This window comes from Pleurodeles waltl, chromosome 8 (genome assembly GCF_031143425.1).
Source record: "Pleurodeles waltl isolate 20211129_DDA chromosome 8, aPleWal1.hap1.20221129, whole genome shotgun sequence".
In the NCBI taxonomy this organism is placed as follows: Eukaryota; Metazoa; Chordata; class Amphibia; order Caudata; family Salamandridae; genus Pleurodeles; species Pleurodeles waltl.
In genome coordinates, this window is record NC_090447.1 from 1,352,664,297 (window position 1) to 1,352,689,837 (window position 25,541).

A 25,541-nucleotide genomic window follows, 5' to 3' on the forward strand; every position below is an offset into this window, starting at 1 on the left:
CCCTTTCCAGTCCCCTCCCATAATGAGAAGGCTATAGTGTGATTGGTTCACTGTTCGTAGATGTATAGGTGAAATCTGTGAAAAGGAGTGGCCCAAAAAAATAGAAAAAATACTTCATCCTACATCCTTCCTCTTTTCTATTCTCAAACTGTGAGCGTATTATACAGAAAGAGTATAGTATAGGAAATGTTAATTTGGGAGAGACCCTAATCAAACATTAAAACAAGCACAATATACATAATCATTTAAAATACACAAACAATACATATCATGTAATTATAAGCACACATAAATTGTTCAAAACAGATCACCACTATTTACCAGGTAAACCATACAAATATCCTAAATTCAGGAGCTAAGCCTGTGTCGCAAGTGCCAGACTGATTATAGGTATTTAGACATGCCAAAGACTGTTAGCTCATTATTGTAAGATCTTAAAATCCTGAAAGTCTGTTCAACTGTCCATTTAATTCTAATATAATGGACAGTTGGGGAAAAAAAATATGTCAGCGTCAGTTTTAACAGTTTCAACTTGGGTCCTGCAGGAGGGGCAAATTTAAGAGTAATCTATAGATTCTTGCCACTTACTGCAAAAATACTTAGGTAAAATTCCAATACAAAATTTCATGAATTATGGACTTGTGTCAGTTGGCTCTATTTAATCCAACAGCTGCTCAAACACCATTACATTATTTAAGTCAAGGAACCTCTCAGTCAGGGAACCCAATTTCGGATCTAATCTGCTCTGTATGTACAGACAATATATAGTTTTGACAGCAGCAGTTATTTCTTTAGAAATAGACTCAGGGTTATCCCATATGTTGTGAAGGTCCAGCTTATTGAACCAGCACTAGAATTTGTTAGTGGATGGGAAAGGGCGGTAGACATTCAAAGATCCATTTAATCACACAACGTTTATAAGGTGTGTGGCCTTCTCCTATGCCCTCTATTCCTGCAACTGGAATTGCTGCCTTATCCAAATCACTTCTATGGTCTCTTGTCTACAAGTGATCGAGGTTGTTGTGTGAAGGGCGGGGGGGGGGAAGATGGGCCCAGGGCTCTTCATTTTTATTGACAGATGTTTCATTATCAAATTGTACTTGTTTGCCTCAGTTTGTTACATATGCTGTTGATTGTTGCAATACCCTACCAGATTTGCCTAGTACCTTATCTCAAATGAGCTCACTCTTATCCTGGAAACCACCAGTAGGCCATTGTTTAACTATCTTTGTTAGATGATGCAGTCTGCTGTCACATATCTCTTGTACTCCTTTGTAATTTGTCTAAGAGATGTTGTAATACCTATACAATTGCATTTAGGATTTACTGTAAATGTGACTCATTAAACTTGAACAATCAATAAACGGATAAACAAAAAATAGAACCAGCACTTGAAGTGAGCAAACCCTGCTAATTTCCATGCTCTATCAATTTCTTTCATTTCTGCAAAAGTCTTCATAGAGTGGCCAAGAGATTTCTTAGACCACAGTCTCGCCCAGAAAATCAAGGGAGTGAGATTTAAAATGTAACCTTTGTAAGTCACAAGTACATATGCACCAGAATCATGAAGCACTTTGGGGTAAAGGAAATGAAGAAGTCTTCTCATGAATCTGTTTTCTACACCAACGATGTTGGTTAAATTGCCATTGCCCCAAAGCTCAGCACCACAGAGAGCCGGCCCAGCCCTATAGCACAATATATTTCAAGTGTGGATGATACTGGATGAAAAGTCACAGATTTTTAAGTTTAGGGACGGAGGAGGCTCTGGACTGAAGGGCCTATTGGCTTCTGAACAATGGGGTGCCCAACACACCGAACTGGCCAAACATACCCCTACGTAATCAAAATCCTTTACACCTTCCAAGGGGATCTTATGCAACTTTATCTTACCTGTGATGAACCTATGTGGGTGGAATGTCATAAATTATGTTGTCCCGGCATTACTTTCCAATCCACATTGAGTGCAAAAATGTGAGAATCTGTTAAGTAATGTTTGAAGGCCCATAGGAGCTTTAGAGATAAGCAGAGTGTCATCCGCAAAAAGGAGTACATGGATTTTTTGACAGCCATTTTGGGGAAATCACTGTCACAATCATAGAGCCTTTCAATACCACATTATATATAATGTGAACAGTGTCAGGGCAAGCACAAAACCCTGACAGCCCCCTCTAGTGATGTTGATTCTTTCTGTCAGTTCCTCCTTTCTCTCCATCGGACACAAATATAATTATTAGTGTATAGACGAATAATTGGATCTAATAAATTCTCCTGCAACCCAATACTCCTTAATACCTCCCAGAGCTTGTCACATGGGACCAAATCAAAGGCTGTCCTTAAGTCCACAAATACTAATTGTAAGTGATTCAATAAAACATTTTTCCACAATAATAAAATAAAACAAAAAAGTTGATCAGTGGCTTAAGTATGTAGTTAAAACCCTGCCCGGAGATGGGTTAAGCCATTTGAATCATTAATCCTTTCATGTACTTTGGCAAGTAATTGACTAGTAAATATTTTTTGTATCTTGCAAAGTAAAATACTTGGCCTGAAGTTTCCTGAATTGTCTCTGTTTCTATTTTTAAAAATCTGAATAATCTCAGGCCCTTTCCAGGTATCAGGGCTATCTGTACCCACTAAGATTGCATTGGAAAGAACATTTAAATGTGGGCCCTAGATGGCAGGTTCAAACCGAAAAAGGTGCACTGGGATCCTCTCCAAGCCAGGGGTTTTGCCAGCATTCACAGATTCTATGGATGCCAACATTCCTCTGGTTTGAAAGAGATCGGAGACCATGGATTGGCAGCAAACTGGGAGATTTTTCCATCAATATACTCAGTGGGATTGTCTGTTCCGGATGGAGTTCAGCAGAGGTCTGGGAAGCGATCAAACAAGTCTGTAGCTGGATATAACATTTTTCATCCATGGTTATTTTCAATTTACCATATGTGAGGACATGCCAAAAATATATAGAATCCTTGGTTTTCAGAGAGCTAACCAGCTCCCGCCAATATGATTCTTTCCACCTTTTCTTGATAGCAATCTATACTATAATATATTCTCTCAGCACTATTGCCGCTTTTTATTGCTAAAAGCAATTTTGATTTTGTCTCCCTACAGCTACTGTCAAAACAAGCTGTTCCTTTTTGTTTGAAAGGATGTGACTTCAAGCTCCCAAGAAAACAGTCTCTTTGGGGTAGATGTAGCTAAGGGTTTTACCTATTCTATGTCTATTGGGAAATGCGTTTGCAGATATGGCCCTCCGCACATTAAACAAAGTCTGATGTATATTTATTATTAGAATCTCAGTAACTGGGACATTGATTTATGGTTCAAGGGTGTCAGCAACAGTGTTATAAGTACTGGCAAGCACATATGGTCTTGCCTCTATTGAAGGCCATTTCATGCATCTCCTATTGTTAGGATGAAAAGTTGGCATTACAAGTACATAGGTTAGAGCTACCACATAAATAAGAGTTGTGTTGTTCGTAAAAAGAGTGAATGCATTATGATGACTCATTTTTGACTACCACATGTGAACTAGGCTGCAGATGCAAATAAAATAAAATATAATCAAATGTACTTATGCCCCTCCCCTTTACAAGTATGAACTTCCTGCCAATCAGAATTAGATCACCCATTACAGGTCCATACTCCGTAGGTCAGGATAAATGTTGCCAACTGCGGAGTTGCAACTGGTCAGTTTATTAAAGGAGGGGACAGGAGAGTTGGAATGCTCAATGCATTATTTTCATCACATGAAAGTGAGTGTTATGCTCTAGGGCCCAAAAGTCTCATTAAAATCACCAGCCAAGAGAAGGGGACAATACTCACTGCTCTGCACCATTACATAAACATTGATTAATCCAAGACTGGGACCAGTGGCATAAGAGAAGAGAAGTTTTAAAATGTCAGGGGACCTTATATCAAGAGATTTGATGTTACAGGCGAGTGATATTTTACTCCAAATGGGTAATCCACCAGACTGGTGGCCAGGTTCCAAGGGTCTTGCTTCAAAACAAAAAAGGTTTCTTGAGAACCCCTACAGCATTAGGTACTTGGGCCTCCATGATGGTACCAAACTAGCTCCCACAACGGGACTGGTTAACTACCTGCACTATGTTGTCTAAATCAATACTAGTTGGCACCATTGCCACCTGGAAGATGGCCATTGACATATTCTGTCACAGCCAGAACTGAACTCAAGCTTGGAATCAGATAAGCTGCACTTGGGTCACCACAATGAGTATAATGATAGACTCTATTAAATTCTCTTGGCAGAGTTTTGGAATGTGTTGCAAATGGTGTGTTAATCTTAACTGGATTAAAGAGCTATTGGGAGGAGTAGTGCATCTATCAAGGGCCAGGCCCATCTAAGTATGATATAATCATATTGCTTGTTTGGAAGAAAATGGCATTTTACATATAAAAGATCAGATCATACAACAGAGCAACAATGATAACTGTGTCTAATCCAAAAAAAAACCTTTATTCCTCAATGAGTCGTTATCCTCCCTTGCATGAGATGCAATTTAAGGACACATGCCATTTATAACTCCCTACTTCTAGTATATACAAGACATGTAGGGTACAATGTATTGCTATAATTCCATTAGGCACTGCAGCGTATTTTTCAGACTCGGTATTTGTAGGTGCAGTTTTGCTTTCTGGCCCTGGAGAAGAGTATATATTGCACAGAAAAATATGGCTACCCACCTTCACAGGCCTCATTTATAGAGGCAGTGCCACCTTGAGGTAGATTATACATATTCCTGGATATTGCTAAAACATACTCCTTTAGTTGCTGATTTCAGAACTCAAATAAATCAAGCTTAATTGATCCTCATTAACAACAGACTTTGCTGAAAAAGTCATCTGCTATGGCACTTTGCCCATTGAAACTATATACTCGTTATTTGCAGCACCAGGTAGTTGAGCCATTAGAGGTACAAACATGTTAGAACATATTGTTTTGGGGTTCATATACGTTTGAGTTTGGTGCTCTTGTGGTGCATTGTTAAGTGGAGATGCGGCCATGACACGCTGTACGTGATCTATAGGTGTGCTAGGTCCCTTACTCAAAGGAATTATAACACCATTAGCCCATTGAATATAAGCCCCTTTGTATTTTTCCCTGATCCAAACTCAGATTATTGCTTCGTACCAGGATTCTTCTTCATTTAGAGACTGGGGACCTTGGGATTTACTTTAGGGTAGCTAGAAATTCCTTCAGAGTTTAAGATCAATTAAACCTCCTTAATGAAATAATCACTTCCAACTTGCTATTCTCAGCCTCATGTTTTGCAGTTTTCTTATCCTTCCCAGAACCCTATGGACTCTGTGCTCCACAACTTAAATGCCTGTTGGACAAAGTACCTTCTAAATCCCTACTCCACGAAATACCACTGCTCACCAAGCCTCTTCCAAACTGTAACTAAAGCAATGTACAAATTGACTCAAGGTTCATGTGCAGCAATCTGCAATGACCAATGAAAACCAAAACACAAAGAGGGATGCCAGGAGGAAATAATCCTTACTGCAAGGCAGAAAGAGTACATAAATACAATAACAATATAAAATACAAAGAGACTGCATTGGAACAAAAAAGGCAGCATCAGTCAGCCAATGATTTAAGCAGACATCTTTCTTAAGACCTCTTGTCTTAATCGTTCCTTTGCTCATAAGGAAGCATCAAGACTCAAGTGCATGAGGAATGGATATTGGGTGGTACATTTTACTCCTCTACAGTGCATTCCAAAACAATGCAACAGAACTGGATTGTCGTGGACGGAAGGTGTATGGACGGTCAAGGTTGGTGGTGTCATCTATGAGTAGTGACCACAAGAACCTAGAGCATGTGAGCCACATGAGGACTGGAGGCGGCTTTGTTTGCTTCAATACTATGTGTGGCAATAAGTTGTCCAAGCTGAATATGACTTTCTGATGATACCCAGACAAATAGATGAGCATGCCAAACATCAATGTTCTGTACCATTTCCTCATCCAAGAAAGAATTAGAGTATAGAAAGAAAGGCAGGTTAGTGTTTGCAGAGCAAACACTAAGGAACCATAAGACTGCCACATACCTTTTCTTGAGGAAGGCATTCACAGTCTCCTTTGAGACTAGTTGAACTCTTGTGGGAGAAAAAGGCAACATTCTAGACTGGCCCTTATACATTAGATCATCTGTGATGATACAAGTGAGTATTTTGGAAGGTTTGCATTAAATCAGACAATCGAGCAAGGACATGGCAGGCTCTGAGAGTGTTTGGACTCAAGCTCTGTGCCTTTTTCTCTGCTAGGCCCATTTATTCCACGTCAGATAAATGTGAAACAGCTACCAATATGCTCCCAGTATGATGAAGAAACTCTTGACAAGACAGGGCTTAAAAAAATGCTGCTGAAGATAAATATTCAAGCCAGGCACTGATGCTTCAAATGGTGTCGGAGCAAGAGGTACAGGAACTGTTGTTTGAGTACCCAAACGGCATATTTGTGGCATATATGGGAACTGCTGCAGGGTACGTCAGTGCAGACAGTGACTAAAGCAAGACTGGAGATGAACCCGGCAGGACTGGAAGGGCCGTACATGCCACATGCCTCTAGGCTTTGCGCTTAAGGAACATAGGAATAAAACTGACACTAGGATGTATGAGGGTGACTTCTGCAGGATAAACTGGATCTTATGTCTCCCTGTCAGCTTCATGGTTTGAGTTATCATAGAAACCATCATATGCATCACAGCAAGAAAATAAGCCATTAGCAACTGTGCATTAAAGGAGGCTGGTGGAGATGGACAGCTGGTATAGATGGAGCACTGGAGTACTACTATTTAGAAGTGTGTGAAATGATACAGTGGTACCAGGAGGACCAATCATGGTGGTAGGCCAGAAAAACTCTTATGATATCACATCTTAGCTGCCTGTGGCTGTTTTGATGCTTCTTCTGTATCAAAGAATCGGAAATCTGGAGGAATTTTAATCTCCTCAGCTTTTTCTGGCTGAATGATCTTCTGCTTACAGAGTTGGTAACCTTCTCTTCAATATTTGCCTGCATCGAGTGGTGGCTGGACTCCACCAAAGGGGAGAAAAGCTTTCTGGATCATGATGGGTCTTTTTCTCGTTTCTTTGCTGTGATGAAGACCATCAGAAGAGGTTTCCTTGACTACTTAATATAAACCTGCAGAGTGATCACAGCAATGAGAGAGGAATTCTCAGGTGCAATGCACTAGAGTCACCATGCCAAGAATAAAAGGCAAGCTCAACCTCATAGTGAATAAACAACTTGAATTGACAAAGTCTCTAAAATGGGATAGCCTCAACAGTTCAAAGGTATCTCTGGAAAAAAATAAGTGTTCTTCTCTGAGGAGATACTGGCTCCTAAGCATGAAACATTTGTTACTGCATTCAGTGTTCAGGTACTGGGAAACAAATGTTGCAAAATGTTGTTCTTTTACCCTGCTATACGCTATTAACTCCCAGTGCCAGTCAGATTATAGATGAAGGTTCTTTAGATAAAGTACCTCGCTTCCTAATGTACTATGTGTACTACAGTACTGGCTCACCACTGCTATGCATAACTGGCAGACGTTTCCTTGCCCGGACCACGGAATAAAGAGTGCGGCCATGGCCTGGATGGCTGTTCTCCCACCAGAAAATGTAGAAAGAATGAGATCAGCCTAATGCAAACTGCAGTTAACAAAACTGGCATAGGCTTTCCAAACTGAATATATGCGGGGAAAAAGAAAAACATTTGGGAAATATAACCAACATTAGCAAAGATAATATGTGTGGCTTTAATGTGCAAACACATAGAAACAGCATTGTGCATGCAAGTATTTGTGTGCATTATCTCATTAAAACAAAATCTACTGGCTTTATCACATCCTTGTTTGTATAATGGTGCAGTTCATTCAAACCTGAAAAAGCCACTATGTGCAAGCATCACTAAATTGGCATTAAATCTCAATGTGTAAGATATATCTATCTACAAACACAACCATTTATTTTCTTTGATTGTTTGAGGTGCCTTGTCTGTGAATTTGTAGTAGGAGACCAGAGACCTACAAAGAATAATCTAAAAATATGCAGGTATCTGTTAAGTCTGTGAATATGCCCTATGTAAAGGGAATTGGTTATATGATACACCATCTTACCCTGTCCAAGAGTGTGGAGAGTGTAAACACATAAAGAAATAAGACCCTCCTGATGCGTAAGTGTGATTCCTCTTGAGTGTTAAGACATCCCCGTAATTACTGAAGTACTGAAATATCAATCAGCAATATTCCAATACTGGATGCAAGTGAGTCCCCAAAAGGGCAACCCACCTGCCATACAAAATAATTTCTTAACTTCCCATTCAACTCTTTGCTGCACAAGTGAAGTGTAATAGCCGAATTCTCTGTGGGGGCTTGGGGTTCAGCTACTTCATCTATCCTGGGGATCCCGGCAAAACAAAAACAGAGCAAACCAGTTAAGGGGAGCCAGTTCCTCCTCTCACTTGTAGCTCTATTAACGGTAACACCTACATTGCTTTAGGGTAGTTGCTGAGCTAATTGCATAAGCACATTGAATCCTACAATGTGGTAGCCATCCTTACACATTGATGTGACAGGGAGGACCAAAAAAGAAAAGGCAGCGGGAAGAAAAGATTCATACTGGCCCACCAGTGAGACAGTGGCACCAGCAACAGTGCTATATTCGCTACTTCACATACATCTCCTGCCTGCAAATACAGTGGGTTGCTTTTAATGTTGGACCTGGCCCTTTCTACAGGGTCATTCCCCAAACCTTTTGCCTTCTCTTCCTACTTTTTCTGACCCTTTTTGGCTGATGTTATGACTCTGGGCACTTTATCACTGCTAATCAGTGCTAAAGGGCGTGTGCTCTCCCTTGTAAACTTGGTATGATTGGCATATACCCGATTGGCATATTTAATTTACCTGTAAGTCCCTTGTACAGTGGTATCCCTATTCCCAGGGCCTGTAAATTAAATGCTACTAGTGGTCCTGCAGCGCAGCTTGCGCCACCCACAGAAGTAGCCTTTCAAACCTGCCTCAGGCCTGCCACCACAGGACCTGCATGTGCAGTTTGCTGCCACAGCGACCTGGCATCTAAATCTACTTCCCAGGCCCAGAACTCCCCTTTAACTAAATGTAAATCACCCCTAAGGTAGGCCCTAACTAGCCCTATGGGCAGGGTGCTATGTATGTAGAAGGCAGGACAAGTGCCTAGTAGCGTGGCCTGTCCTGGTAGTGACGAACACCCTATTTTGGTTTCTCACTGCTATCAGTGCTGTCTTCTCATAGGACCTCATTGGAAATGCCCTGCCTTATGTCTAGAGGGTATTGTCTGATTTATGAGGGGTAGCGTAGGCATGTTTGGTATGGTTGTTATGGTAGTGAGAAACGCTGCTTACTGGTGTAGGTGGATTTTTCAGTACTATCACACTTCTAGAAAGTGAGCATTTCTCTGTGCTTATGACTGGTATTTTGCAGCCTGACTCCAATCCATGTCTGGAGCAGAGGGACAGTTGGGCATTGTGCATACTTTTCAGACAGCCTGTACACAGGGAGGGCAGAGGCGTCACAGAGGTGCATCTGCATTTTGAATGGTCTTCCTGGGCTGAGAGAAGGGGGAGGCAGGGCACACGTGAATCTGTAAACGCAGTGCCCTGGCCTCACACCAAATACCCCCAACTGATGTTTGGAGCCTGTGCTGGAGGAGAGAGGGGACACTCCCAGAACCAGTTGTCACTGGTTGAAACCCCTTTCCCCCTCAATAAAAATGCTTTGCAAAACTGAGTATCAGTACGGGGCATTTTTCCCCATGAAGACAGACAAGAAATATCCTTGCAACTGAACCCAGAACGCTGCTGGATGGACTCACCAGGAACCGCCTTGGACTGCTGCTGTTGTGCTGACCTGGGACCTGCTGAGTCACTAGGAGGATTTACCACTATTTGCAACCCTTGTGCTGGCCTGTTTGTTGGGCCTTGCAGCCCTGTGCTCCCTCCTGCTCTGTCTCCAGCGGCTGGGTGCTGTAGCCTCTGCCCCCTGCATCTACTTGCTTCTAAGCACAGAAGCGCCCAGTCACAGATTTCTGCCAGTGCAAAACAGAGTGCTTTAGTTTTTGAGCAAGCACCTTGACAGCGCCTTTACTCAATGGCCGTAGCGCTTTGAGAGCACTTTTCTCATGTGCCCTGAGCGCCTGGAGAGCGCTAGTCTCCATATTCGTTGGCGCCTTGTAAGCGCTGCTGAGAGCTCACTGCAGTGACCGGGGAGGGTCAATTTCTCTGTGTGAAGCACGATGTGCCCCTTCCGTCTGTGCCCCCGGGGGACAGAAGCACAGTGGAAAGTGCAACCGGGGCAACAATAGGCCCTACTTCTGAATCATGCTCACCGCCGCAACCTGGGACAGTGGACTACTTGCGTACCGGATCGGGTGCCTGCCAGAGTGTTGCGCAGAGCCCCGAGGGCAGCTGAGCCCTTTTCAGGGATCAGGAGGCTGGTAGAGAGGTCCGGTGGGGCTTTGGGCCAGGAGGCTCTATTCCGGGGACCTCGGGCCCCCAATCCTGTTGGAAGGTCCGCGGCCGGTGGCAAACCTCGGAGGCCCCGGTCCCGCCAGCCCCCATCCCATCAAAGGAAATAACTTGCGGGGTGCCAATCGCGGCACTCATAACCTCGCCTGGGGGCAGGAGACCCCACCCCCCCACCCAGCTGAGGATCCGAGAGGTGAGGTGGCACCCCAATTTGAGGAGTGGGGTCACCCGTTCTCCCATATCACCGCATTCTGAGCTCAACGCCACTGGTAGGGTATAAAGAGAGGTACATTCATGTCACTGGCTTGACCTTTAGGTAGCATGTGATTTTCAATGCTATATGCGTCCACTCTGATACTGTTGCTGTATGCCAGGAGTGTTTTGTCACCATGTCATACTAGATGCAAGCAGGATAATGTCTTGGCAAGGCCAACCCTGCTTTGAATGGTGATATGCTAGCTATGATATATGCATGGTTGATAATGTGATTACTGTGGTTTTATGCATTCCTGGCGATCTATGTATTATGGCTCACGCATTTATGCTATTATACTTTCTTGAGGACTTACCATGTAGTTTATAATGTTCCTGGTATACGCATCCATGATATTCTCATGACAAGTGCATTTCTATAGTAATTTTTTCCTGAGTACTGCTTATGTTGCAGAATGATAAGTAACCTGGGTGTTGTGTGACAACATTTCTGCAGAGTAACAGTATTATGTAATGTTCTGACAATTGCTTGGGTAGCAGGGTATTACTGGCATGTTATGTTTGGGCTAACGATGTTGTGTACATGACCAAGCAGGGAAGTCCATCAAGGTATTGATTGGTCCCCCCCTGGTTTTAGGCTGGTAGGGGGTCATGTTGGACCTGGCCCTTTCTACAGGGTAATTCCCCAAACTTTGTGCATTCTCCTCCTAATTTTTTGGACCCTTTTTGGCTGACGTTATGACTATGGGCACTTTATCACTGCTAATCAGTGCTAAGGTGCGTGTGGTCTCCCTTGTAAACTTGGTATGATTGGCGTTTACCTGATTGGTACATTTAATTTACCTGTAAGTCCCTTGTACAGTGGTATCCCTATACCCAGGGCCTGTAAATTAAATGCTACTAGTGGGCCTGTAGCGCAGCTTTCGCCATCCACAGAAGTAGCCTTTTAAACATGTCTCAGGCCAGCTAGCGCGGGACCTGTGTGCGCAGTTTTCTGCCACAGGGACCTGGCATCTAAATCTACTTTTCAGGCCCAGAACTCCCCTTTTACTACATGTAAGTCACCCCTAAGGTAGGCCCTAGCTAACCCTGTGGATAGGGTGCTATGTATGTAGAAGGCAGGACATGTGCCTAGTAGAATGACCTGTCCTGGTAGTGACAAACAGCCTATTTTGGTTTCTCACTGCTGTGAATGCTTCCTTCTCATAGGATTGCATTGGAAATGCCCTGCTTTATATCTAGGGGGTACTGTCTGATTTATGAGCGTAGCGTAAGCATGTTTGGTATAGTTGTAATGGTAGTGAGAAACGCTGCTTACTGGTGTAGGTGGATTTTTCATTACTATTACAGAAATGCCACTTCTAGAAAGTGAACACACTTAGGGGCAACCCAGTATTCCCCTAGGAACTGGGTACAGACAATGTGTCACTTAAAAATGCTGCTAGAGGAATTATTTAGATGTAGTATACGTACATATGATCCAGTCTTCAATTAATGAATAAGACAAATCCGTACTGTTAAAATCCAATATGTTACTCAACAGGATTCAGGAAGTTCAAAAAAATGTACAACAATTCCAATGAATGTCCAATTTATAAACAACAACACTGTACATAACCCCTCTAGATCATAAGATTGAATCCCAACTGCAGATCCAGGAAGGGGTTATAACCCTCTTCATGACACAGTTCTGCACAATAATTGCCTGGTTTTCATTCCCAGTTCAAGCAATATCATGGACTTTCAATTCAGCTTGTCAAGTAAGAAGGTAATGTTGACGTTTCGGCCTGTGGAGGCAGTCAGAGGTCCGTCAGACCATTATCAGGACTCAGTGTTGTTAAATAATACAACAGGTTGCAAAAATAGGCTCTGTAGCAACACACCAGGGGACTTCAACCTACAAGCCCAAATAAACCAATATTTTACATATGGGACCCTATGACTTTGTGACTAGGCCCAGATTCCGTTTCCCAAAGAATGCATAGAATTGTTTTATGACTTTTCGATGATTGTATATAATGACACTCGGAACACTGTAACATTGCGAGACAGCCATCAGACCCCAACTTTATACTATTCTCCCAGCTGCTGCGTTTATTCATACCAACTCCTCCTGTTTTGCCAAACCCCTCTTTTCTTTCATTTAAGATAAATCCGTATTCGAACAAGAACAACTTCAGAAAACAGCTTTCAGTTTTGCGCCTAGATGGCATGGTACTCACAGACTGGGAAGGAGTAGAGAGCAAAGATGCAGGACGAAGCACAAGTTACCCAGCACAGTGATAACTTATTCTTAGCCTGTCAATTAAATGACCAGTCTATGAACCACTGTGTTCTATGTCTTCAGACTTACGTCTCATTTGCAGATGGTGAACAGCCTAAATAATGCAAGGAAGCCAGAATATGCATGAATGTTAAGATGACCACTGCCTCCTTTAGTATTAAGGCACTGGCGTTGGTAGTATCCATAAAATATGACTCAAGGGAGCTGAAGGAATAAGAGGACAGGTGAATAACTCGTCAATTGTAACATTTTTGACAGAGCTAAGAAACGTTCTTGAATTTTCAAATCTACAGTAGGGAAGCGCTAATGGCTAGAGGTATGATGCAGACTTTTACCTACTCACACATACACACTCTGTACTGCTGTGCATCTCCAGGAGCCTCTGATCCTCTACCCCACTTAAACTGAAGCCCGCCACTGTCTGCTCAGAGTGCTGTCTTACAGTGCTGTGCTTTGCTTGCTTTCTGCCCCTCTTTTCTTTTGGCTGTGCCCTCCTGCACCTTGCTGTCTAGGAGGTAGAAGTCCATTAAGTGAATCTTTGAACCAACCCCTTCACGGGTAAATAGATAGAGGAGGCTTTTCTACTGAATTGAAAGTTCGGTGTTTCCTGCAAGATTGTTAGTTTTCCTGGAATCTAGGTTATAGTATTGCCTGAAGAGCAATCTTGGCAGCCTCAACTGAAAACTATAAAAATTGAAAATGGGGAAGTGATTGATGTCTGTGTTTGCTACAATATGTTGAAAGGCATAATAATGTTTGAGTTTCTATTTTAACTTTAACTTTTAACAAATATAGATTGCTCCAAGACTTGTGTACATGGTTGCATGGCAGTCATAAATGCCCTCTAGAAAGTGTGGATGCGAAACGCAGTAATTTCCTAATTATTTGCAATCAATCACAATTTAGGATTGGACATTTTTATAGTATTAGTGATTTGCAGTCCACACTATACCACGTATATACTAGCTAGCAAACGTGCATGTGTAACGCTAGAATCCTTGTGATGCACTAGTGCACATGTACAGTCATTTTTGCAGTTGCCTACTTATTTTTGTACAGTGATTTCTAATACAAAACTCATATCATGAAGCAGTAGCAGGAATGGATAACATTCTGCATGGTAGTATTAGAGATATAAGCCCTTATTAATATAAAGTATGTAGTTTTTGATTATAAAAATTGGGAACAACAGTGCCAGCCATTGATTTTAAATGTGAGAATGAGAGAACCATGTGCTTTTAACATGCACGAAAAATGTGTGTATATAAAATATTTGAACATTTATTTTCCTCACCAGATGCCAGACTTTGGATCGGACAAGCTAGAATGAATGTCTCTAGACCAGTCATCAAACTGCTCTTGCTCATAAATTTTAAACTGTTCCATGATTTCATCTGCAACACGATGGAATGGTCGGAATCCAGACAGGTCAGAGAGAAGAACCTCAGCAGTCTTAATAGTATCGTCCACCTACAATTGAAACAACAAAGTTAGTGACACAATGATTTCCTTGCTACAACCACAAACAATGAATGCTGCTACTCTTCTACTTCAACATTCAATCATTTTACTGAACTGAATTAATATTCCAAATGTAAAGAAATGGTTGTGTAAATGGAAAAGCAAGGTAAATTAGCATTAGATGGATGTTAACAGGGTCTGCCAGTTGGACTGTGCTCTCTGTGGCATGGAGTCAAGGGAAGTCCAGCTGCTGTCAGCTGTAACTCTATGGATTACAGGTCTACTGTACTAGCCCTGTAGATTTGTGACACCTCCCTTTTGAAGAGCTGTCTAACCTCTGCTGTCTAACTATATTATGTCACATGCTCTATGCTGAGTTTGGGCTGCATGCTATAGATAAGAATAGGCATGATAGTACTGGTCGAGTTTTAGGAAGCATTCCTTAATTTCGGAGATCCGTTGTTTTAGAATGAAGATCAGTCCTCAAAGGATGAGGGTGCCAGGTTGTTGGCACCACTCTAAGAACATATTGAGGGGGCAGGGAGATGTAGATGGCTAGTTCCAAAGCATATTCACCGATAAGAAAAAGTTATTTACCTATAACAAATGTTTTACAGCTTTTTTTAGTGAGACATTCACAAACAGTGTGTAATTCTGCAATGTAGTGATTGAGCATGGAATGATGTCTAGCTTTTCTCACAAACCATAAAACATGAGTATCAACGGTAAGTGTCTGAAATGATACAGTTTGACGCTAACACCCGCAGTGTCTTAGCCTACAGATGTCGCCTTCAGAATTATTTTTTTGACATTGGGTTCAGAAGCACGTGTATTGCAAATTTGTCTTCAGGAAGAGAGGAAAGCGAAGTCACGGTGCCAAGCACCCCGTGGAGTGTTCAGATGCTTCTTAAAAAGCAAATCAGAAATCATGATTTATTTCTTATCTTTTAAACAATTTAAAATGGGCTGTTTACTTTTACCCTTGGTTTCTAGCCTGAATGCCAGTCAATTGTGTTCGGACTGGCATTCTACTGTTAAAATCTAATTCCATTCAGTACTTCTATATGGTTTTACCTATTCGAATGTTGGATTTCTGCCACTGATTTTCTGAAATATTTCTCACAGGGCATAATGTCCAGAATAATTTGTTTAAATTGTTTTTTTTATAACTGGTATGATATGATTAATGTAGAACTTTCTTTCCATGGCTTTGATGTTTCGTTTTTTTATTATTCTGCTGTTTACTATTAAAACAATATTGCAATATACTTGATTAAATGACCATCGCCTAGTGGTGGTGATGCCAAGGCCCCATTATCACATTCATTTTATGAGAGGCAGCTTATCAGATGTCATGTTACTAATCAGTGAACAAACAACAGCATATCAAACCATAACACAATGTAAAATAACTTTTTGGAATGGAGATGTGGTCACTTGAAAATGAAAAGCACAGACTTAGGGAAACCCTGGAATGAGTTGAGAGGTAAGTGGCCCAATATTGAGACTAGAGGTGGACAAAGTTGTAGGTTGAGTCTGCATCCATCTATAGAGATAAAAACTGAATCGGTGTTGGATATTCTACTGATTGTGACAGTCTCTCTTCCAAAGAATATACTTCTGCTGTTACGGTATACTGAACTGCTCCTTGATGGTGAAGAAACTGCACTAGGAATGATGTTGGTGTCTGGTGACTTGACATGCAGCCCTAAACCACTGAGGGTAGAGACAGTCACCAGGAAATGTTGAAAAGCTTAGGAGATGTTGATGCCTTGATCAGCCAGTTGTCTGGGTATAGATAGACTAAGATCTCACGTTTTCTGTGATCCGCTGCGACAATGGCTATGCACTATGTGAATGATCTTGGCGTAGACTTCAGGCAACAAGGAAGGACTCTGTATTGCTAGTGATTGCTGCCAACCACTAATCTCAGGAATTTGCAGTGCTTCTTGGCTACTGACTATTGATATGATGAAAGTTTGCATACTGAAGATCTATGGAACATAGCCAATAGCTTTGATGGATCTGTGGGTCAACTTGATGGAAGCTAACACCCTGAACTTTTCGTTCCTTATGCACTTTTCCTTGCAGCCAGTTTTAGATCCCCTATGGATCTGAAACATTTTTTGAACCTGGCTTTTTTTCATTTTTTCTTTTAAATAACAAAATGGCTGAACTGCAGGAGTACATTTACTTCATGTCAGAGCCTTTCCAGATATTGCAACAGCTTCTTTCATAGTATAGCTAGTGGAGGATGGGTAAATCTTAGACAGTAGTCATTCTGAACAATATTTGGTATTCATGCACCTTTTGTGGTAGAACTCCACTCTTCCTGGTAGTTAGAGATGCTTCCCCTCGCCAAAGTGGGTAAAGGAAGAGGGGGAAGAAGAGACTTATTGTTTTGTCCCAGCAGAAGGTTTTCCTGATGCAGTGGGCTGGTGACCTCCTCTACCTTTTGTTTGGCTCCTTTATTTGCGAAAAACCATGTGTTGCTGCTATTGGTGACCTAGGAGCCCCAGAGTGGTTTACACCTTCTGTGGTAGTACTGTCGATCTTAAGGTCGGGATGGGTTTTTTCCTTGTTCCTTCCATTTCTCTAAACTAATAGCTTTCAAGATCTTCATTTCGGATTCCATACAAGCCATTTTGTCATTTGCATGATATTCAGATAAGGTTGTGTCATAGAAAGGTACGTTGAGGGTTCTTTGTTGAGATTCTGGCTTGAGGGCCATTAGCCTTAGCAAGGAATGTCTCCTTAAGGTCAATCTATAACAGTATCCATGCGGAGCCATTAGAGATGAGCTTGCAGTCACACTGATGACTTGACTGGACACTATCATGCACTCGCTCAAAATTTCAGCAGTCTTCTCGACAATCTCTTGGCAAACAAATTGTTGAAGAATAGAGATCACTTGTATCAGCCCAGAAGTGCAGAAGCGCTTGACGGATTAATATAAGTGGCCACAGTACCACATATTTTTCAGTCAACAGAATCAAGTTTTCTGCTTTCCTTTTCTGGTGGAACTGTAGATGAGGAGACAGATGCATAGGCCTTTTTTGCATCCAGTATCACCACAGAAACAGGAGGAGGATGTAAATGAATGAATGGAGGATCCTAATCAGGAGGTCTGGACTTCTTCTGCAGCCTGTATAGAGCAGTTTTAGCTGATGTAGGTGTAAGGAATACTTCCCAGGACAGTTCTAATAGGCCTGGAAGCCATAACTGTGAACTGTCTAAAAAATCACTGTCATGATTGCTGTAGGAGCCTGCAAAGGAATGTTGAGATTGTTAGCTCCGCTGATGACCACCTTCTGAAATGTGTTGAAATCATCAATTGGGGAGACTCTTGCTGGAGGAGAGTCAATCAAAGGAGGCAAAAAAACTCCATGTGTCAGAGGACATTGTTGATGCAGAGTAGGAACATATTCTAGACCGATGCATACCCCTAGATGGATATCTAGATGCAGAGGTGTATCTAGAGTGATAAGAATGATGTCTTGTTCTCAGTCTCAAACTTGATCTCTGAAGAGATCTGGAACTAGATGGAAGAGACTGGTATCTCCATGGTGCTACAGATGGCATTAAGGGAGGAGAAGGCGGCTGAGGCGGAAGCAGAGTAGCAGACGTGGCAGGTGGAAGAGGAAGAGAAATTGCTGCCGAAATTGGGAGTGGAGAAGGTAAAGGCTGAAGAGAAGACTGATCAGCAATTGCTCAATCCAAAATGACCACCTGGGATGATGGTCTAGAGACAGGGTTCTCCAATTTCGATCCTGAAGGGCCAAATCAATGCCAGATTTTTAGCATTTATCTTAAATTTCCGGCATGGATCCGGCCTTCCAGGACCAACATTGGAGAACCCTGGTAGAAGGTACATATGATCTTGAGCATTCAGAGCCTAATGTAGGTGGCAACTCTTTCATCCTTCTGACCCAATCAGCAGATTGGAAAAGAACCAGTGTGTCTCAACATTGATGGGTGTCCATACTTCATGGTGTCTCTTGAGCGGAACATCTTCTATGTCACGATGTAGAGTGTCTTCTCTTCGATGATAACTCAGTCTTCAACAGCAAATAAATTGCTACTGTACCTTGCCCTCACATCAAAGTCCTCAACATGGAATGGGAGAGTTGCAGCTTTTCAGTGTGATGGCTCTTTTTGGATCTCCTTTTAATGCAATTCTCGGAGAGTAGTGGCAAAGCAGTGGTAAAAGGTTGATCCCCCCCGCTCCTTGCTCATGCAATATTCTAGCTCCTTCATACAAAGACTCTTGTCTGCACAATTTATCCTTCCCATGCAGAAATATCTTCGCCCTGTTCTTCAGGGTACACCAGGAAAAGGTCCTATAGTGTTGCTATCGGCTTGGAAAGGGAGGCAAAGTATACACAAATCATAGAGATCTGGTTTTATCATTTTACTGCCATAAGCAGAATGTTTTGCAAATAAAGATTGCATCTTTTGCAAAGTAAAATAAATATTTTATGTAACAAAATGATGAAAAAAACTCTAGAGATCAACAGACAGAGTAAAACTGGTCTGAAGCAAGTCTGAAGACAGTTAAGTGAAAAAGTAAGCCAAAAAGGGCCGAGCTCAGTGCTCCAAGATTCTGTCACCTGGAAAACGAACTGAGGTAACTGCCAGAGAGGTGTGGGCCCTTAAAAGTACAGTGTCAGTTTTCATGCTAAAAACACAACTGCAGCAAATGTTGCTACACTGCCCAGAGTCCTTTGGCCTTTTTAAAAGTAAATTAAATGAATTGACCAATACAGCCCATTTTATAGGCTCAAAAATGCCATCTGAAAAGAGTTGGCCTTTCTGAAGTAAGGTGCAATTGGAATACTAAGGAAGATATATTTGAAAGGCATGCTCCGGGATCCTTCACAGGACAATTTAGTGAGAGTGGATGCATCGAACACCAAGGAAAATGCAGCTTCATGGAACAGGAACAAAAGGACAAAGACAATTAGGGAAATCAGGGAGAGAAGTAGGCTTCCTGTAGTAAGCTGACTCTTTATAAAGTGCACTAAAATGAAGTACACTTTGCAGATAGTCCAGTGGAACCACAATTGGGTTTGCAGAAGCAAAAAGTGATAGGACTAATACTCTATTTTGTATAGTGTGGGCAATCAGTTAGGCTTATCAGGGGGTAGTCCTAAGCATTTGTTGTACTCACAGAGGCACTAAATTAGACAGACACTCAAAGAATAAATCTGAGACCAATTTAGAAAAATACATCTTTTTATATATGTTTCAAACTCAAGAACTTCGTAATCAGATAAGTAGACTTTTAAGCATAAATACTTTGCAGTTTCAGAAATCAACAGTGCAATTTTCAGTTCTTTTAATGTTATCCTATGAAGGAAAACAATGTTCAGCAAATACAGGGTTAACGACGACTTACAAGGTCAAGCTCAGGAAGCAAAAGCTAAGTCCTGGGCACTGATCAGAGCCACACCAACAGGTCACACCAGGCAACACAGGGGAGCCCGATGCAGGTGTCGGGTTTCTGCTCACCACAAGGCTGCAGGAGAGGGGAGCTGGCGTGCAGAGGCTGCATGCAACTTGGGGGAGTCCAAGAGGAGTGAAAACTGAGTTGCCTCAGACTCTAGATAACTGGGGAACCGGGCTAGCACTGTTGGTTGGCTTCACTTCGGGTCGTGGTCGTCAGGTGCAGAAGTCACTTCAGGTGTCGAATCCTTGCTGTTCCAGGGGCTGCAGAGTCCTTCCCTGAAACTTCGTTGCAGAGCAGTTCCGCTGCTCACGGGAGTAGAAGTCTTTGTAGAAGGCAGGCAGTCCTCCTGGGTTTCTTGGAGGCTCAACTGCAGGACGAGTTGCCTTTTGGGTAGAGTCCGTCGAGGTCAGCAGGCAGGCCGGAGGGGCTGGTTTCCAAGTCATCTGCTTCTTCTTTTCCTTTTCTGTAGGGGCGACTCTTCTTTCTCCTTTGCTTCGTAGGTAGTCAGGATCTGAGTTCTAGGGTTCCGGGGTGGCACCTAAATAATCAATTTTGGGACGTTACAGGGAGTGTCAGGTGGTAGCCAATGGGCTGCCCACCTTAGGGTGACTACACCCTATCTATGACCACTTCCGCTGGGAAGTGTGCCTAACCCTAGTGGCCTAATTCCTTCCAAATAAGATGGAGGGATTTAAAACGTAATGTCCACATCCGCTCGTCCACCTTAGGGGTAGGACAGGTATGAAGTGGGCACACCTCCTAATCTGCCTAATTTTCCAACCTGAGCTGCTGCCAAATATGGGGTCGGGACAAGGGGGTAGGTCATCACCACCATCCGGAGAGACCTGGATCACATTACAAAGGAGGCAAGGCCTTTGAAGCTTCCTGCCCTGGAATGTCCATCCTGCCTGGGTGATGGGGTTTCACCTCCGCACAGTGAAGGCTTTTGATTCAGGCCCTCAAGAGCGCTGGCTATCACTTTGGGGGGCCAGAAACACGTCTGTGGTGGCTTAAGTGGTCAGGACAAGTCAGTCAGCACACTAGTAGCGGGTAGGTTTTGAGAGGGCACCTGTGCATTTATTAAAAAATCCATTATTGGGGTCAGTGAGGGTTTATTATTCTGAGATGTTTGATATCAAACATCCCAAGATTCAGAGAAGCCATCATGTAGCTGGGGAACTCGTAATGACCAGTGTCCAGCACATGCATTAAAAAGGCTTCTCTGTTCATTTAGTATGTCTCAGAATTGGCAGAGACATAGCAGGGGCATATCTGCTCATGCATATATGCCCTCACCTGTGCCTTGATGCACCCTGCCTTAGGGGTGACTTACACCTGGCACATGCAGTGATAGAGGACCTGGCACACAGAGGTGTGTGACAGGTTGTGTTTTCAATTTAGCCTGCGCAAACACACGCAGTCTGCAAGGGCAGTACTGTGTGGGTTTGGTGAAGGGTCCCTTGGGGGTCATACAACTGGTGCATCAGCCCTCAGGGATCTTCCTTAGTACCCCAGGCCCTAGGTTCCAGGGGTACCATTTACTAGGTACTTACAGTGGTAGCTAAAGAGCCAATTGTGCAAAACAACTGTTACGTTTTGGGGAAAGAGATCTGGCACTGGGGGCCTGGTTAGCAGGGACCCAGCGAACTAACAGTCGAAGCCACATCAGAAACCAGGCAAAAAGTGGGGGCTAACTATGCCAAAAAGGGTGATTTCCTGAACTTCCCTTCTTATACTATGTTTAGGAGGGAACAGGATATACATGACTTGGCTTTTTAAGAGTCAGCTGTGAAATACTGCGGTAGCTGTTGGTCAACAGATGGCCCCTGTAAGGACCTACTGTTTACTTCCTTTTGTCTGCAAGCACAAAATTACTTAAGCAGATAAGTACACACTATTTAGAGGAGTAATCAAAGGAAATTAGATCACATTGCGGAATGGAACAATAACAGAATGGTGTATGGCAGTGGTTCCCGATCTGTGTGCCACGGCTCCCTGGTGCGCCGTCTAAACTAGCTAGGGGCGCCACACACAGTCTGGGAACCACTGCATTAGTCCAAATATAGAGAGGAGCCAGCTGCAAGTTAAATAATAATGAATTAGGCAGGGCTTTCATCCTGTTTGTTGGTAATTGCTTAACAATTTCTGCCATCAAGCCACATTCTTCACAGTGAAAGATCTTTGCAAAGTATTTACCTCGATGAATGAAATGCCTTTTTTTCTAGGGCCCCAGTCACCTTTTGATGTTTGTTTTGTTCTGCACAGCAGCAGTTCACATTAACACTATATTAGCTCAGTAAACATGATATGTCTCAAACTGATAAGAAAATAAAGTAGCTGTACCACAGAATGTCACTAACACACCACTAACACACGTCTCTCTAGATTTCCCAGCCCTGCATGGAAGGTGTGAGAGGGATGGCTATGGGGCGCAGGGTCAGACAAGCGAGTGATCTCCTCTCTGGGAGGAATGCCACATTGAAATCTTCATGGTGCATGGTAGTAGGGAGGCTTCTCCTTCATCTACTCACTCATCCAAAGGATATGGGGTGGATTACTGTATGTTTCACACTGACTTTATTTACTAAGTGAAATAGAAAACATTTGCAACAAAGCACATGCATTAAGGAAATTTCTCAATGCAAAGTAATGTCATTTAGAGGCAGTAGCAGTTATACTCTGCAGTTATATTTGTGAACTTCTTAAAATAATTATTTGTACTTTGTAAGACAGCTGCTGGTGTAATCAGTCTTCACTGAAGACATCTCCATTTACTTCTGGATGGAAAGGAAAATGTGTTCGGTGAGTCAACGGAAATTCTTTAAAGTTCCTTATTCTGTCGGTCTATTTAACACTGATCTCTGAAGCCATCAATAGTGATGGCATGCTATAATAACTTTAAAACAAAATCCGAAATACCTCCCTTCTTGAATGCAAAAGGATGGCACAATGTCACTGTTGTCTTGCAGGGATGTGAAAGCTTAGACAGTGGTTGATGTAGGACTTCCCTTGGTTGTGTAGAGCCTTGTGCATGAGTTTGAGGATCTTGAACTGGCATCTCTTTTGGATCGGGAGCCAGTGGAGGTCTCTGAGGTGAGGAGTGATGCTGGAGTGTTTGGGGAGGTTCGGGATGAGTCTGGCTGCAGTGTTCCGTAAAGTCTGGAGTCTTTTGAGTAGCTGGGAGGAAATTCCGGCATAGAGAGGGCTGCTGTAATCCAGGCGGCTTGTGACCAGTGCATGTGTGACGATTTTTCTGGTGTTGGTAGGGATCCATTTGAAAATTCGGCAGAGCATTTGAAGGAGGTGGAGGTAGGAGGAGGAGGAGACTGAGTTTACTTGTCAATTCATGGACAGTTGACTGTCAAGGATGATGCTGAGATTTCGCACGTGGTCTGATGGATTGGGCGTTGGACTGAGTTCTGCAGGCCACCAGCTGTGCTCTTATACGGAGGTGTTCCTCCCGATCAATCAATCACTATACTTGTAAAGCGAGGCTAGTCACCCACTAGGGTCTCAAGGCGCTGGGGGGGGGGGCAATAAATAATTGAGTAGTCGTTGATGACCATAAGGGATCAGGCTAAGTGCCAGGTTTTGAGGTCTTTTCTGAATTGCGATAGAGTGGGAGATCTTCTGAGGTGGATGGGAAGGGAGTTCCAGGTCTTGGCGGCGTGGTGAGAGAAGGATCTTCTTCCGGCTGTGGCCTTCCGGACGCGTGGGACGGCAGCGAGGTCGGCAGAGCAGAGCTGTCTGGTAGACATGTAGAAGTGGAGTCTGTGGTTGAGCTTTTCTGGTCCGGCGTTGTGAAGGGCTTTGTAGGCATGTGTGAGAAGTTTGAATGTAATTCTCTTGTCTATTGGGAGCCAGTGCAGGTTCCTCAGTAGGGCAGAGGTGTGGCTGTGTCTGGGGGTGTTCTTGATGAGATGAACAGAGGCGTCGGGATGCGCTGCAGTCTTTTCCGTACCTTGGCATTGGTTCCGGTTAGAGTGCGTTGCCGTAGTCCAGGAGACTGCTGATGAGGGCCAGGGTGACTGTTCCTTTGGATTCAGTTGGGATCCATTTGAAGATCTTCCGGAGCATGCACATGGTGTTGAAGCTGGCAGAGGAGACCGCGCTGCCTTGACGGTTCATCAAGTGTGCTGAGTTCAGGATGAAGCAGAGGTTGCGGTCGTGGTCGGTGGGGGCCGAAGTGCTTCCGAGGGCAGTGGGCCACCAAGAGATGTCCCAGGCTGAGGGGTTGTTGCCGATGACAAGGACTTCTGTTTTTTTGGTATTTAGCTTGATGAAGCTCTCCTTCATCCAGGCAGCGAAGATCAAGACTTATGTTTTGTTGGTGTATAGTTTGAGGCAGCTATCTTTCATCCATGTTGCTAGGGTGGCTATGGTGTTGTGGAAGTTGGTTTTGGCATTGTGGGGGTCGAGAGGATCAGTTGGGTGTTGTCGACGTAGCAGACTATGTTAAGTCCGTGGGATCTGACAATGTCTACGAGGGGCGCCATGTAGATGATGAAAATGGTTGGGCTGAGGGAAGATCCTTGGGGTACACTACAGGTGATGTATTGGGTGCTGAGCTGAGAGTAGGAAGGCGGGTGCTCTGAGTGCGACCTGAGAGGAAGGAGGTAATCCACTTAAGGGCATTTTGTTGAATGCCTATGTTGTGGAGTCTGTTGAGGAGAGTGAGGTGGGAGACTGTGTTGAACGCCGCGGAGAGGTGCAGGAGGATTAGAGCTGCTGTTTCTCCTCGGTCGAGGAGGGTCCTGATGTCTTCCACAGCAGCGATTAGTGTAGTCTCCGTGTTGTGGTTGGCCCAGAATCCTGAATGTTGAGAAGGTGGTTTCGTTTGAGGTATTCGGCAAGCTGTTTGTTGATGGCTTTCTTGCATACTTTGGCAGGGTGGGGGGAGGGAGATCAGTCTGTAATTTTTTAGGTCGCTGGGGTTGGCAGAGGGTTTCTTAAGGAGGGGTCTGACCTCTGCTTGCTTCCATCCACCCGGGAAGGTTGTCATGGACATGAAGGTGTTAAGGATGTTGGTTAGTTCTGTGCTGATAGTGTTGGTTCTGAGGTTGAAGGGACGGTGGGGGCAGGGGTCGGTAGGTGCCCTTGAGTGGATGGATGACACTAAGGCTGCAGTAGTCTGTGTGGTGATTGTTCGCTGTTTGAGGGAGGTTGTCTAGGCTGGAAGTGTTGGGTTGGGGGTCGAGGTTGTAGATGGTGGTGATCTTGCTGTGGAAGTAGTCTGAGAGGGTGTCGCAGAACTCCTGGGATGGGTGGATGGTGTTCTCTGTGGCTGTTGGGTTGGAGAGTTCCTCGTTTATTTTGAAGAGTTCTTTCATGTGGTTTGCTGCGGTGTTGATGAAAGCGGTGATTGCTGCTCTCTTGGCTGCCTTGACGTGGCTGTGGTAGTTGTTGAGGGCTGCCTTGTGAGCTGCTCTACTGGAGGGGTCCTTGGTCATGCGCCATTGTTTCTTGAGTCGGTGGCAGTTGTATTTGGAGTTTCTGAGCTCCGGAGTGTACCATCTCGCTTGCTTGGAGATGTTGTTGGTTTTTGCTGGTTTCAGCAGGGCAAGTCTGTCGGCACATCTGGTGATCTAGGTCATGAAG

The 25,541-nt window shown here is 43.5% G+C and overlaps 1 protein-coding gene across 2 annotated transcripts in view; it reads right to left on the reverse strand.

Moving 5' to 3' along the window:
* Positions 1-25,541, reverse strand: part of DYNC2H1 (dynein cytoplasmic 2 heavy chain 1) — a 1,541,159-nt gene that overhangs the window by 1,414,648 nt on the left and 100,970 nt on the right. For both annotated transcript variants that reach the window (XM_069202358.1, XM_069202357.1), the window contains exon 11: positions 14,328-14,503. In XM_069202358.1, the coding sequence (XP_069058459.1) occupies positions 14,328-14,503 (176 nt within the window). The remainder of the gene's footprint in view (positions 1-14,327; positions 14,504-25,541) is intronic.